General features: G+C 38.9%; 1 protein-coding gene across 2 annotated transcripts in view; it reads right to left on the bottom strand.

Annotated features, from left to right (window-relative positions):
• Positions 1–253: 253 nt before the first annotated feature.
• Positions 254–10,510, bottom strand: part of Ubxn7 (UBX domain protein 7) — a 69,069-nt gene continuing 58,812 nt past the window's right edge. For both annotated transcript variants that reach the window (XM_029470384.1, XM_021185364.2), the window contains one exon: positions 254–9,169. In XM_029470384.1, the coding sequence (XP_029326244.1) occupies positions 9,008–9,169 (162 nt within the window). In that variant the 3' untranslated portion in view covers positions 254–9,007. The remainder of the gene's footprint in view (positions 9,170–10,510) is intronic.

The following is a 10,510-nucleotide window of genomic DNA, read 5'->3' as shown; positions in this document are numbered from 1 at the left end:
CCTCTGCCTCCCCAGTGTTGGAACTACCAACCATGCCTAGCTGTTTTTGAGAGAGTTTCATGTGTAGCCCTGGCTAACCCTGAACTTGCTATGTAGCCAAGGCTGGCCTTCAACAGCTGATCCTCCTGTCTTAAAAGTTCTGGGAAACCAAGTTTCAAAAACAACTCTAACACAGGCTGTAAGGACAAGCTTTTGTAATCAGAATTACATGAAAGGATATACCCACTGGTAACAAAAACAATGACTCAAAAAATAATACTGAAAAGTTTTTGTTTTTATTTCCAAGATCAAATATTACAACAGGACATTTACATGTATTTATAAAAAAATGCAGCAGTTGAATTTATAGATCAGAGGTTTCCTTGAGTTTGGTCCCTCTCTCAGCACAGTGAGCTGATGTCTTCAAAAGACTTTATTCCACTACCCTCCCTCCCACACCCTGCTGCCCCACCCACCCTCCCCAATTCAAGTTGCAGTATTAATATAAAGCAACTGGGTACAACACAGCGAGTATTCACAATTTGGTACAGCCCAAACTAGGAAATAAATCTTCAACAGAGAGATCCTCACTTCAGAAAGCACGTGCCTATAATAGCCTATGTGTGTCCATGGAAACATAATAGGGAGGTGTCTAACATACCCTAGGTACAGAGCAGTGGAGTCCAGGGAGTCTTAGCCAGGAGTCCTAGCTCTCCTGCCTCTGTGTGTTCCTTTGGATTCAGGCTCCCCCTAGCACCTTTACAATCACTAGATATTTGGGAGGGTCTTTCATGCACCTTGAACAGATACTGCAGTGGATGGCGTGATTTCCCCACCTTGTTTCTCTCACAGCCTTCATTCCAATTTGGAAAAGTTTTATAACAGTAAATGATCTCCTAGCACTGTGGGAAGAAACCTGGAAACTCACAAGCATACTAGAGGGCACTGGTCAGGAACACACCACAAGAATTAGCATTACCATTGTCTTGGATTCAGCAACAAGCTGAACTATATATTAAACGTAGAACTTGTATTAAGAATTTAAATCTTAGTAAGACCACCACTTTGTCCAGGGCAAACTGAGCATATAAACAGCCCAGGAAACATCTAAACACAGTGTGAAGAACTGCTTGAAAAAACACTTGTAAAGCAAATATCCCAAATCAACTTCAATGATCTCAAGTAAGATACCAAGTGAGGTTTGGAAACACATGAGACATGTTTAAAACACAAACAGTGAGGACGTGCCAGAGTTGGACATCCCAGGTGATTTAAATGCATTGTTTAAACTGAACTCATACAAAACATGCAAAACCCACAAATACTCCTGAAGTTTACATAGAACAACACTGGAAAGACGACTTTCTTAACAGTTAAAGAGAAGGGGGAAAAAAGACATCTAGATGCTTAGAATTTCTTTAAAAACCAACAGAAAAATTGTCTGGGAAAAAAAGAATTCTCAGGAGTGAAAAACTAGTGTCTAAAACATTCATGCCAAAACTTGGAGAGAAGCCTCCGAAGTCTTCAGCACGTCACTATCGGGTAGCACTCACTTCTGATGTCTGAGGCTAGAGGTCCCATGATACTGATACTTTAATTAGCTGCTAACATGGGGATTCTAGAGGCAGGCAGAGCGTCCGCACAACTTAGAGCGTAAGGTTAGTTTCATGAGCCTATTTGTATTTTGAGTCATACGACTTAGTATTTATTATTTTTCATTGAGAACATAGCAGCTTCGAGAAAAGCATACCATAAACTCATTCTGTTGAAAACAAGATTTCCAGCTGAATATAAATATTCTAATGTCATTAGCCTGAAAATCATTCTGGTGACACGTACTATACCATCAGTTATCTTGATGCAGGAAAGAAACCAAGGAGTTAGTGAATGGTTCCCTATTAGTTAAGATTCCCAGATGAGACCATGAATAAGAGTAAATATTTTGAGAAAAGGAAAATTCAACTTTAGGTCAGAACTTATCTCATTTAAAACAGTTCCCAATTTTTGATGACCAATACAGGACTCTCACTGTCCCAGTTAGATAAAAACTTTTCTTCTTAGTAACCCTGGGGATGCACACAAGGGTCCTGAGCTACACACCGGCCCATAGCTTCTTCTCTGGTGAAGACAGTTCATTCGGTACGTCCTATTTTTCTAGTTTAGCTTGACTCTTCTCTTTCTCATTTGAAAACCTAAGTGACCTTCTAAGGCCTTTACAATCTTAGTTGCCAGATGTACCATTACACATTAAAAGTCTCCTGCTTGCTGCCAAAGAATTAAGTGCAGCAATGTAACTTCCCATACTTATAGACTAATGTGACTGTCCTTAGGTAAAATACTACCATTGGTATTCACATCACATCTCTAATATGTGAGCAAGTCTTTAAACACTTGTTTATTTTCATTTATTTTATACATATGACTGTTTTGCCTGCATGTACACATGTGTACCACATGCATGTCTAGTGGTATCGAAGTCTACAGAGGTCAGAAGATAGCACTGGACCCCTGGGGCTGGAGTTATGGAAGGTGGTGGCCCACTGTGTGAGGACTGAGAACTAAACCCACCCAGGGCCTCTACAAGAGCAGCCAGTGCTCTTAACTGCTGAGCCATCTCACCTGCTAGCTTCTTATAAAACCAAGCATAAGCAAAATATAAACCAATGCTTCTATATCTCACTCTTTTCTTTCAGAGCAATGAGACTTGTGTTACTGTAGACACCTGCATGTGGCATGTTAATAGCTTTAATTGTAGTTCTTGAAAGGACAGTGATAGCTAACTGGGGTTAGAAGAGCAATGCAATGTACAAACTCACAGCACAGCAAACCACGGGTGTATTACAGAAGGGAGAGACAAAGAGGATTTTAAGTTAAGGTTTTGGTATATAACTTCAGGTTGACATGGAACTAGCAATCCTCCTGCCTCAGCTTCCTTCCTGTGTGCGTGCCTGGTGGCCTCAGACTCAGAAGAGTTGCACTGCTTGGAACTGGAGTTATAGACAGTTGTGGGCTGCTATATGGTTGCTGGGACTCAAACCTAGGACTTCTGCAAGAACAAGTGGTCTTACCTGCTAAGCTAAGAGCTATCTCTCCAGTCCCACAAGCAAATTTTAATAACTTCTTCATCATGCTTAATAAAGTAATTTATATGGATCACCCAAGTTTATTTTGGGATTATATGGCATACAGGCCATATTAAAAACATGGTCAAAATTAATCAGGTTAAACCAGGTGTAGTGGCTTGCCCCTCTAATCCCAGAAGAGCTCAAGGCCAACCTAGGGCTAGTGAGCTCCAGGCCAGTCTGGGCTAATGAATGTGCTTAAAACTAAGCACTGGTTCAGGAGTTGTGTTTTTAAAAAACAAAATGTTTATGGAAATGGTGAGATTTAGTTAGGGCAACCTGTAACCAACCAACCAACCAAACCAACTACCTTGGAGGTTTATCACAGAGCCAGCCATTCTCTTACTTGGAACAAGAATTCTCCTTAGGGAAGAAATGAGTTGTAAAAACGGTGTTTGCCTCAAAATATTCTCTTCTATATTAATTTATAAAAATGAGAAATATACATTAAGGCTTAGAAATATAATTTTAAAAGCATAGCTAAGTGTCTTAAATTTCATGACCAATTTTGGAGGAATTAAGTAAAGAACGAAGAAGAGACAGGCATGTGGCTCACTTTAACCCAAGGAGGACCCAGAGGTTCAAGGTTATGTTCAACTAACTACACAGTCACTGAAGAGGTCAGCCTGATCCAGGACAACTAGGACTAGATAAAGAAAACTTGTCTCAAAGGAAAAAAAAAAAAGAGGAGAGGTTAGCCTGAACTATGTAAGAACGTTTGAAAACAAAATAAAAGACACTCCCACCCCCAAATGGACTAAAGGATTAAACTGATGTTATACTTCAGGGTTTCATCATATCCATCATATCACCTGAGTTCCTTAATAAAGAAACTAACCAGCCAGGTGTGGTGGCACAGACCTTTAGTCACAGCACCTGGCAGGCAGATCTCTATGAGTTTGAGGTCAGCCTGCCTGGTCCACAAAGCGAGTCCAGGACAGCCAGGGTTATTACATAGAGAAACCCTGTCTCTAAAAACAAAACAAAACTTGACCAAAGCTATGATAACCTCTGTTCTTAAATAAGCCAAATACCTTTAATTCTAAGCTGTCTCATTAGGAGAACTGACACAAAGGTGAGTTTAAAATCCAAATAATCACCACTGAAGCATTTAAATCTCTGTATTATACGAGAAATCAACATATCAGAATGGTACTCTTTGGTTATTCTGAGCTCTGAAGAACATTTTTGCCCCACTCTAATGTGGACTAGGTACTCTTAAGTTTCACAGTAAAGAACCGCAATGCTCAGTAAGGCAAACCAGTGGCGCTCACAGGGCCTGGGTGTCTGTTCAGGGACTGGGAGTAACTCGGGAGGCAGAGCGACTGCCTGGAAGCAGCCTACGCCTGCCGGGGAAGTGTGAGCCCTCACAGGGCTGGCTCTTCCTACCCTCATTACTTTTCAAGTTTTAGTTTTACACAAGGCATTACTCATAATTTTGTACTCTGAAACTTACTATCAAGTACATAAATGAAGGATCTCTAAAAGGTGAGATGAAGATCCATTCCATGGGACAAGAACTATTTTTAAATATTAACTTGATGAAAATCTTGAAAAGGTCACATCTGCCCAAACCTAGTCTGAACTTCACAACTCACACAATTCAGCTTTGTAACTGCCAGTCCTTAGCTTAAAGCACACAAATACAGCTCCAGTATTGGAAACATTATCTGTTCTGCATTCATTACATTTAAGACATTTAAAAAATTCATTAGGCTTACAGTATTTTTAAAAAATAGATAACTGGCTGTTTAAAGATCACTAGTTCTGTAACTACTGTACTGAGGGATTTCAGTCATTACAATGAGGTCTGTAAAAGATTGGACAAAAGATCCTTGAATCCAGGGAAAAACCCCAAAGGACCTGGTTAGCAAGTATAGTTTGTATACTTTTAATTAGTCTGAGGATGTCATTAAATAACTAGATGCTTAAAACTTTGGGGTGGACATAGTTCTTCGTAGGGCTGTGACTCCAGGTGCACATTTACACTTCCTCCATGAGATTGACTCTGTTAGTAGTTGACCCTAGCACTCCCCATTCAGGTCAAAACTTCAAACATCCAAAGTCCTCTGACTTGAAAAGACAAAGAACTAGTAATCTAGTTCAATTCCAGTTTAAAAAAAAATAAAAAATCCAAGACTCAGAAGAAGAAAAGCTGTTCCCGACAGTGGGGGCACTGACCCACCAGGCAGGCTCTTCTTAGTTCCAAACACCATGCAGTGTACCCAGGCAGAGAAATCTTGCCTGAATTTTCAAAAGCCCTTTGATATTTTTCTTAAGTGTTCAAGTGAGATCCTTGCTAATTAAAGGGATTTTTAGTACTGGAGATCAACATCCTTTGGTACCTGGGCAAAGGTCTTGCCTTACTGATACATTTCATGCTTCAAATCTAGTATTTACAGGAGGTGGAGTCAAAGAATGAGCTACAGTGCTTGCCACAAAAGTCTTTCTTTTCTACGAAGACATCCCTAACTAAACTTACACTACCCTTTTCTCCTAAGTTCCTACTGTAGTAACAGTTTAATCCTGAAAGAGATAAATTCACCTTCTAGTTGTTATTCATGTATATAGATGACTCCCTAACTAAATAAAAATAGTCAAACAAGATCTTAGCTTTCAAAATATTTCCAACTTTTGATTACATACTCAATAGTGCACTAATACAGTATATTTGGATACAAGATAAAACATGGTATAAAAACAAAGAGTTGTTTAATAATCTATTGTGGATAATCTACCAGAAAAAAATAATTGTATCTTCTCTTTAAAACGGCATAATTAAGATTTTTATAGGGTAGTGCAAATCCATAATCTTGACCCCAAATACTACTTCCATCTTTAAATAAACAAAGACCCTTAATTTATAAATCTAAATAATAGTAAGATGACCTTAGAGTAGTAATAATAACAACTGACATAGAACAACACAGCACACAAGGCAAGGACAGACTCTGGGCTCTAATTTTAATTTGGCCCTTACTAGCACGACATACTGAACACGCTGTATGAATTCTAGTTTTCTTCCACATTTATAAATGAGTAGAAGGCATATATACTGTGTAAGGACTGCATGAAGACTGAAGGAGGAAACGTACACAGAGTACACACCACACATGCTAGCTGCTCCCTTGCCCTGGCACTGTTCTCCCCCCAGTACACAAAGCTCTCCTTTCACTTTCCCTACAAGTTTCCATACCTTCTATATGTCACTCAAGTCTATCTTGTCCCTTTCCTCCTTACTTAAAAACAACTTTTGAGCTGTTTCTACTACATACAGGGAGTCACTACATTATTTAACTCACCTCACAGACCTCACCTGACTGTCCAGTGAAAGCTCTCTGATAGAATATAACTTGCAGAGGAACTAAGGCAAACTCCTTATGCAGATTAAATTCTCAAGCAAGGAAATATCCCCACTTATTTCTCTCATGTATAATCCATAACCCTTCCTCCCATGGGCCAGCCTTGATAATCATACGCCTTGTCAACGTTAAATAAAGTCCCCTTCAGCTGAGCATCCTGACTAAGCTCTATAGGTACATAACACCATGTTCTCTTAACTCACATATATACTTGCTTATCTTACTTTGGTTTCTCATAAATGGATTTGCCAGTGCTAAGCACGTAAAGAACTCTATACCCTCTCACTTCTGAACATCCTGCCTCAGGTTCTCAAGAAAGGTTTTACCGTATATAGAGAACCTAATTTAACAGGATAAGAGGATGCAGCAGAGTCCTCTAAGGGAAAATTCTTGACTTCATATTTCTGATGGACTTGGGCTTTAGCTGGACCTGTGCCAGCAGAGGAGATGGTGCCCGTGTGGCGAAGCTGGTTACTCTCTCACGTTTTACCCTGTGGCTCCTGAAGCATAAGACTGCTGACCTTGACTACTGGTTTTTTAAGCCTCTAAGACTCTATTCCTCAGACAGCCAGATTTTACTCAAGTTCAGAGATACAACTGAGGAATTAACATGCTTGCTAAATAAATCCAAACTGTTGGTTAAGCCTCAAGCACTATGAAAAACACCAAAGTGGTATTGTTCAGTCACCAATCAAAAGAGAGAACTTTGACTCAAGGTATAAATGAAATTGTAATTATATAAATATATTTATAAATATTTATACAATTATATACTTATACATAAGTACTTACACAGACTTAGAAAAAAATGTAAAAACATTAATTCAAAAGGACTCACTGAAAAATAACAAAATTTTCCATGATTTCCTTGTGGAGATACATAACTCATTCTTTAGGGAGGTCCCTCAAAATCCAGCCATTAACAACCACATTCTATAATTGCATACTAGCAACACAGCACGTCTCTTTAGCTTATCTTTTTAACCCCCTACTTGCCGAGAGAGATCTGCACGTACACAGGCATCCAAAGGTTTCTGAGTCATCACAATTTAGATTGTGTACAGGTTCAAGGATCACTGAAAAATCTCCAACTGACAAGATAGGTCATTCTATAGAAATGGTTTTATAAGCAGTTTATCAAGTTTTGGTTTTCCCACCAAATCACTACCTGCCCTGCTAGAGAACTCTACTTAAAGCTAAAGGAAAGAACTGAGCATACAGTGAAGCTGATGAATAGGACTATACAGATTCAGGTGGCCTCTTCTAAATAATACTGAAAAAAGCTTTCACCAAATACAATTTGAATGTGACTTTTGTTGGCAGAAAAAAAACCTCACATCTGACGATTACTAGAAATCTCTCTAACTGTTGTCGTATGAACCAAGTTTGAAGGTCTTCCTCTTAGAGACTTTCAGTTTTGATATTTTCTAAAAATAAAACAGCATGAGGAATTAAAGTCAATTAGTTACCAAAGCATTTTAGATATTATTCCAATTGGGGTAAAAAACGATCAGTATTTCTAACCAAAAGAACATTGTTAGCAACTCCCAGCTGCAGGCTTTTGTCCCCACCTCCCACCTCACTCAACGCTGGGACATACTTAAGTATGCCTTAAGCACATAGGACAATCAATAACCAATGTTATTGTGTAATTGTTAATGTAATTGCAGTTACAATTACAAAGCCATTGCACTACATGATTATTGAACACCTGCCTTCCTACAGAATACATTAGACTCAGACAATGGAGCCAAAGGAACTAATTTGCTGTGCAGGCAAAAACAGCAAGCACCTTCCTAGCCCAGACACAATATTCTTACTAAAGTTTCATCCTAGGACTGGAAAGAGGAATATAATTGATAGAGTAATAATAAAGGAAACTGTCTCAGGCTAGGACATTGAAAGCCACCCTGTGCTACACACAATACACTGAGCACTGATTCTGCCAATAACACACAACAATGGAAATTGTCTGTAACTAGAAGATGGGAATCCTTGAGGGAATTTTTAAATATGATGACCAACAGTATTAAAGGATGCTTTTCTCACATAAACAAAAGCCTGGATATTTTATTATGACATCTTCCTACATGATGAACAAAATGCATGTTAAAAGAATTTCTTTTTCCTACCAAAAATGGGGGCTGTTTTTAATTCTGATTATAGCCATTCTTTGTCAACAGAGTCTAGAAGTAGTAACATCACTAGGTCCCCAAAAGGTGTCATGCAAAAGAGCACTTGTTAGAACACACATTTCGTGCTACCAGTACTAGGAGAGATGTTATTCTTATTCATACACTTCCATTTGGTCACCACATCTGGTAAGAAAGAACAAACTGAGAAAAAGGAGGAAGAAAGAAAACAGAGATAAGGGGGAAGGAGACTGATTTACAAGTGACAGAAAGAGAGAAAGAAAAGGCAGGTGACTTGCTTGCCCAGCTTTGGCTCTACAGTTAGTCCTATGAGCCAAAATGCATACTTAGTGACATGGTATCTCACAGGAAAAGAGAAAAGGGGTAAGCTGAGAGAGGTCAGGCCATGGTGTTAATTTCTTTCCTGTACAAAGACAGTCTCTTGAGGACAGAGGCCAGCCTCTTGTAAGGTAATGTCATAGTCCAGATGAGAGAGCTTCCTCCGAGGGAAGTTGGTGAGAAGTTCAAAACGTTCATTTGGATATCCTTTAGACTGGACATGCTTCACCAACGCCTACAAAACACAAGAGGAAGACATAACTGTTAGCTGGAAATAAACACCATGACGACTAATTTATGAGTACTCTATTTTTATCATATTAGATAAGGTAACTTAATTCAAATAATCAAAGCTTACAGAAAGCCAACATAACCCTTTGGATAGTAAGACAAATCTATATCCAATAACTTAGGATTACGATGTGATTGATACTGAAAAAGTCATTACTGTCTTCCTAATAAATAAACCCAGGCAGTGTCTGTAAAATATAGCCCCAGTTTTCCCTTCATCAGAAGAGTTATGTCCTTACATTCTGTCCACAATCAACCAGGATCTCATAACTGTCCATTACAATTTCTTCAGCACTTCCTTCTCTATAAATGTTTTCTCATCAGATAAACAATCAGTCATCTTTCCTCTACCTACTGTCTTCTAGTTTTTCAACTAAACTTCTCAAAAGAATGGTCTACTTAGGAGTGACCCTTGTCCCTAGAAAATATGCACCATGATCATTGGTAGATATCTAATAATAGTATAGACCTCTATATATTGACAACAGCTAGTAATAAAATGCCATACAATATATTGTAATAAAATGTCAGCATTAATCCTCTTAAGCTTCAGGACCATCACTAAAAGTTACTGAACAGCTTGCAAGTACATACACTCACATTGACTTGTTTATGTAAGTAATTACACTGTTGTTCTCTTCAGACAGACCAGACGAGAACATTGGATCCCATTACAGATGGATGTGAGCCACCATGTGGTTACTAGGATTTGAACTCAGAACCTGTAAGAGCCAGTACTCTTAGCCACTGAGCTAACTTAAATATGTAAGTTTTAAAAGTTTATTGAAGTTACTTGACCAGAAACCTGGCAGTAACTATAATATTCATTTGATAAACTAAGATGGCTATTGTTTCTCGGGTATACCCAGTCTGGTTATCCTGGATAAAAGGAATGGTTCACATCCTAGGTGTTGGAATGCAATGGTAGGAGGTTTCATTGTACTATTTAGAATAGTATGTAATTTAAAAGTAATGAATTGTTCTGGAATATTCCACTTAATACTTCTATACCAAAGTTTGCTAGCAGAACTAGAAGGTGGAGAAAGGCACTGTGGAGATTTGAATATGCTTGGCCCAGGGAATAGCACTACTGGGAGGTGTGGCTTTGTTGGAGGAAGTATGCTACTGTGGGCACGGGCTTAAGCCCCTAGTCCTTAGCTGCTTGGAGCCAGACTTCAGATGAAGATGTACAACTCTCAGCTCCTCCTGTACCTGCCTGGATACTGCCATGCTCCTGCCTTGATAATGGACCTGTAAGCCAGCCACAATTAAATGTTGTCCTTAC

This window comes from Mus caroli, chromosome 16, assembly GCF_900094665.2.
Source record: "Mus caroli chromosome 16, CAROLI_EIJ_v1.1, whole genome shotgun sequence".
NCBI classification, from domain to species: Eukaryota; Metazoa; Chordata; class Mammalia; order Rodentia; family Muridae; genus Mus; species Mus caroli.
Note: the sequence above shows the minus strand (reverse complement) of the source record. Positions and strands in the feature narration are given on the sequence as shown.